The following is a 5,846-nucleotide window of genomic DNA, read 5'->3' on the forward strand; positions in this document are numbered from 1 at the left end:
AATAATAATAATAATAATAATAATAATAATAGTAATAATAATAATAATAATAATAATAATAATAATAATAATAATAATAATAATAATAATAATAATAATAATAATAATAATAATAGTAATAATAATAATAATAATAATAATAATAATAATAATAATAATAACAATAATAATAATAATAACAATACTAATAATAATACTAATAATAATGATAATAATAATAATAATAATAGTAATAATAACTGTAATCAAGTGTTTTGAAGAAAGATTAAAAAGTAGTTAATTTTAAGTGATTTTTAAAAATTACAAAAACTGAAATTAAATTGGCATTACTTGCACGAGAAATTCATATATTAATATAAATTCATATATTGTATTTACGATATTATTAATATTATTATCAATGTTATCATTACTAAATTGTAATTGTATGATTGGAAGTTTTAATTAAATTGATGAAAAAATTTTATCTATAATTTTGTAATTTATATATTAAAATAATCATATACTCTTTTTTTTTTTTAATCTAATAATTATAACATGATATTTGATATATCATTCTTTTTTTTTTTTTCTTTAGATCGATCAGGTTGTATCAAGAAATCATCCGGTGGTGTTCGATGTTGGTGTTATGGTCAAAGTAATTGTAACAATCCGCAAAATATGATCAAATTATATGATGCATTTAAAACGGGTGATTCAATGTTACTTGATGAAGTTATCGATGACATTGAAACATCAGGTTTGACAGCAAACATTTTTTTTTTGCTTTTTCTTTTTTATAATTTCAAATTTAAAAAAAATATTTCTTGAAATTAATAATTATTTGTCTAAAAAATTAAATAAGAAATAAAAAATTGATAAAAGAAATTAATAAATGGAAGATAATATTGTTGAAGAATTGTTTGTAAAAAAATAATCAAAAATATTTTAAAAGGAAGGAAAATTGAAATATATAAAAATTGAAATTTATTATAAATTAAATATTTTTGATCACATTTGGATAAATTTTAATTTTGTTAAATTACAATGTATTTTCCACTGAAACTTTTAATTATATTATTTCGAAATTTTTAATCATTGAAATATTGCAAATAGTTTTCAGTCATAATGAAAAATAAAATTTAACTCTTAAATAAAGCAAATCTAATACTTTAAATGATAGTCTTAAAACTTTTACCGCCACATATATATATATACGCATACATGGCATTAATTTGGTGATTGGGAATTCTTTATAATGTTAATAAAAACTTTAATGTTCAATTTAATTTAATTTGTCACTTTGATTAATTCAATTTGATGAAATCGATAAATTATATCTTTGATGTATCCTTGATAATATTCTTTATAATACTAATAAAAGCTTTAATGCTCAATCTAATTTAATTTGATACTTTAATCAATTCAATTTGATAAAATCAGTAAATTATAAAATTAGATTTCACTCGCTTATTCCAAATATATATATATATATATAACATTGGGATTATTATTTTGGCTGTAGTTCAAACCAATCATACATTAATAGATTTTTAATTAAATTAAAACCAGAAAAAAAAATGCTGGAAATGACTGTGGCAAGGTTGTTATGATTATTTTGCTGTAAATAAATACTACTATTTGTAATGATTATTTTATTATTCAACAAATATTATTATATGAAAATATATTTTGCTAATTACTCTATCATGATTAAATATCACTATAAAAACATCATTACAATAATGGTAAGTACCATTGCATTATTGTAGAAAGTTTAAAATGATTATTTTTCAATGATAATCATCGAATCATTTTGTGATAAATTTTATAATTATAGTTTTTTTTTCCTTTTTTTTTTTTAACGATTTCTTTATTTCTTTCCATATATTAACTATTGTTTAATTTTTTTTTCCCCATATTTTTATCAGAAGAAAAAAAAAAATTCGCTTTCGCAAGTGATAAGCAAACATTACTCACACAAGTATTAGAATTTACTATCAGCAAATTGATATTTGCATATTACGATGAAATAAAATTTACATTCAACTATTGTAAGGGTAAGAAAAAAACTAAAAAAAGAAAAACGAGAAAAAATTTGTATTGTATATCATTTTTCTTTTACATTTTTTCTTTTTGTTATTTAAAATAATAAAATTTTTTCCTAATAATCTGATTTTATTTTACAAAAGATAAAAAATTAAAATTCAATTAATTAAATTGTTAATTAATTATAATAAGTTAATGAAAAAGGTAATTTCAATAATTTTTAAAACAGTATTATTATGCATGTTTATTGTATGTAAGTAACAAAAATGGCATTGAATACAAATGCAACAAATAATTAAAAACAATTAATTGAAAATGTTAGAGTATTTAGAAAAGTTAATAATGATGATGATACCGGAAAATATTTCATTTTCAGATACCAATGATTATGATGGTGAATCCGGAATGGAAATAACTTCTATTAAAACCAGTACTGCAAAATATGTTACGGAAACATTACAAATATTCAGAATGGATAATCATAAAGTTGCAACAAAAGGTATTAATTAGAATAATTTAAAAAATACGGTTAATGGGGAAAAAAAAAGAAATTTTTTTCATGAATGTATAATTTTTCTTTTTTTTTTGTAAAATAAAAATTCAAATTAAAATTATTGAATTTGTGAAGTTAAAGTTTTTTTCATTTTGTTTTGCTAACATTTTATTTTAATAGAACATTCTGTTCATTTGTAATTCAAAATTCATTTCAAATTTGATTACAGTGTTTTCTTTTTCCTTTTTTTTTTTTTTTTTTTTCTAGATTACTCTATGTTATCGTCATCCAATTCAATGGAATTTGATCAAAGTAATCAAAATTCTCTAAAACAGCAAAATTTTGATCCAAAAATGCGACAAACATTGAAAACAACCAAAATTTCACCATTAGCTGATGTTAAATTAAATGAAACAATGGAATATTCGGACATCAAACATTCACGAAATCAAAATGAGAGGAAAATTCGGCATAAAGAAACGACCGGATCAGGCGCTAAATCATTGCGCAAATTAAAAATATTACATGATACAATTGCTTTATTATTATTATTATCCCTTTCTTTCATAATGTTATAAAATAATTTGTTGAAGAAAAAAAAAATAAAATAAAACGAGCAAATTAATTTTTAATTGTGGAAATTTAATTTTTAAAAATTTCTTTTTTTTTTCACAGGAAACTTTCAAAAAATTAACTTTTATTAATAAAAATCTCAAAAAAAAAAAGAAAAGGTGAATATTGTTTGAGTTAGAACTTTAGAAAAAAAAAAGGAAAACAAAATATTTTCATTTAACTTTTTCATTTTAAATTTTCATTTTAACTTTCATTTTAAACTTTCCCTTAAATTTTCATTTAATTTTTTTGCAAAAAAAAGAAAAACAAAAAGCAAAAAAAAAGAACGAATAAATGTTAAAATGGGATATTATTGGTAAAAAAAAAGATTAATCTTTTTCAAATATTTTTAATTTAAAAAGAAACAAAGAAATTATTTAAATTAGAAACAAGAAAAACTGAAGTTTTCATTGAAATTTTCATTTCTTTTCCTTTTTATATATAATCAATTCATCTGTTACAATTTCATTTATCGTCGAATTATTTGGCATTTTTTTGTTTTTGTGTCACAAGTTTTCATTTGAAAATAAAAATTCAATTATCGATTGTTATTTTATGTAATAGAAAATGGAATATTTTGTACTATATTCAGTATTAAAATCTTCATTAATATTTCATTATTATCGAAAGAATAGCAGTACTCCATTCCCAGAATTCCCGAGATATCTTTTATGATACGAATCATATCAATGATGAGAAAGATAATGTGTTTTGAAAGAGCAGCAGTGAACCATTTCTAGAATTTCTGCGACATTTTTTAAGATGCGAATCATATCAGTGATGAAAAAGACAATATGTTTTGAAAGAGCAGCAGTGATCCATTTCCGGAATTCCCGAGATATCTTTTAAATTCTATTAATGATGAAAAAGCAAAGAAAAAAAAAAGAACGAATCATATTTATGTTGTTTTGAATAGTATTGAAATGATTATCAGTCATCATTTATCTATTGCTCATAATTAATTGGGTTTTAGTTAAAGAATTTTTTCATTTATTTTCCAAAATGATCATAATCAGTTACAAATCAATAATTTGTTATGTAATTTAATTACTTAAAATATTATCAATATTTAATTCAATTTTGTTTTTGTTGTGAAAGTGATATTCCTTGCATTTTTACAACAAATATTTTATTCAAGTATTTCTGTTAACAATTATTTCACAAAGATAGTATCAATGTAAAAGTATAGAAATTTTCTTTTTCTTCATTCTTTTTTTTTTCGAAAATTTTTCCTTTTTTCTCTTTGCTATTCAAATAAAAATTTTAAAAAATAAAAAAAAAAGAAACGAAAAAGAGAATAAACAAACAAAATGACAATGTATATGAATTAGAAAAATTTCTAACAAATTCTTAATTTCCAAAAAAAAAAAGGAAAAGTGACAAAACAAAAAATCATTTCATTATCTTACGGTTTCAATTGTACTTCATCATTTTCCAACATTTGTCGCATTCGATATTTTTGTATTTTAGTATTTATTCGTGGAAAATCATCCACAAATGCAAATTTTGCTGGCACATTTAACTGAAATTTTTTAAATTATTTTGAAATTTAATTCAATCATTTCTTTTATTTTTGCTTTCAAAAATTTAATACTATTAACACTATTTTATAATAAATATAAATTAAAATGGGTGACAAAAAAAAAACAAAATATGTTTCAGGTTATTAGTGGATCAGTGTTAATTAAAATTATAATTATTATTGTTGGCTAATTTTAAATTATTTAATGGTTGGGATATTTGTAAAAATTCATATTTAAATTGTAAATTTACCAAACACTTTACATTTCAATCATTCATTTCTTTTTTTTTTTTGAAGAAGGAGCATAGAGAGAAATAAAACTTTCTCCGTTTAGTATACTTTTAAAAATATTGTAACAAAACAAATAATTAATTAGAGAAAAGTAAATAAACAAATAAACATGAAAATAAGGTTAAATAAATAAAACGAAATAGAAGGAAACATTATACTGAATAAATAAATAAATGTATTACTTTCTTTCTTAATAGTAGGAACAGCTATGGAATCCGGAAAGAGAATGAATATATGAAAGATGAAAATCCGGAAAATTACCGTTACGTATGCATCAATGAAATTATCATTTGGCAAATGATAAAATGCCACCTATATCATATAATGATATAATATTTTCATAACATTGTGAATGAAATATATTAACAATTTTTTTACATATATTTTTATATCGTTGAAATAACGTTTATCTTTGACTCTCTTTGATCATTAAAATAATCTTTGACCTTTAACCTTTAACGCTTCAAAATATTATTGCTTAAATTTTAAAAAGGAAAAAAAAAAGCGAATTAATGAGCAATATTTGAAGGAATGCTTTTCGAAGGTTGATGTTGTCGTCGTTATCTGACATAGCAGTCTTTTATGTCATCTTGTATGTGTCTGTGTAATGTGCGTTTATGTTTTATATGTGTGTATGTGTCTGTAGGTGTGTACATTATGTGTGTGTATGTGTATGTGTGAATGTGTATGTGTATGTGAACATACATATTCAGAATATATACTTTGGATATTGACAGCAAAATAGCGATTGCTCCTCTAACTGAGACTTTCTATTCGTCCAATTTTTATTTTTCATACAACAATGATAAAATAAATTCCCAAAAGGGACCAAACAAAATAAAATAAACTAAAGTAAAAGTAAAATAAATATAAAAGAATTGAATTTCAAAATTAAATTAA

The 5,846-nt window shown here is 20.8% G+C and overlaps 1 protein-coding gene across 1 annotated transcript in view; it reads left to right on the forward strand.

Moving 5' to 3' along the window:
• LOAG_11986 (hypothetical protein) overlaps positions 1 to 3,099 on the forward strand; it is a gene marked incomplete at both ends in the record, with an annotated part of 9,878 nt that extends 6,779 nt beyond the window's left edge. The window contains 3 exons of the mRNA XM_020448458.1: positions 578 to 739; positions 2,405 to 2,527; positions 2,789 to 3,099. Of these exons, the coding sequence (XP_020301401.1) occupies positions 578 to 739; positions 2,405 to 2,527; positions 2,789 to 3,099 (596 nt within the window). The remainder of the gene's footprint in view (positions 1 to 577; positions 740 to 2,404; positions 2,528 to 2,788) is intronic.
• Between the last annotated feature and the right edge of the window lie 2,747 nt (positions 3,100 to 5,846).

The sequence above is a fragment of the Loa loa genome, assembly GCF_000183805.2.
Source record: "Loa loa unplaced genomic scaffold supercont3.421, whole genome shotgun sequence".
Classification (NCBI taxonomy): domain Eukaryota; kingdom Metazoa; phylum Nematoda; class Chromadorea; order Rhabditida; family Onchocercidae; genus Loa; species Loa loa.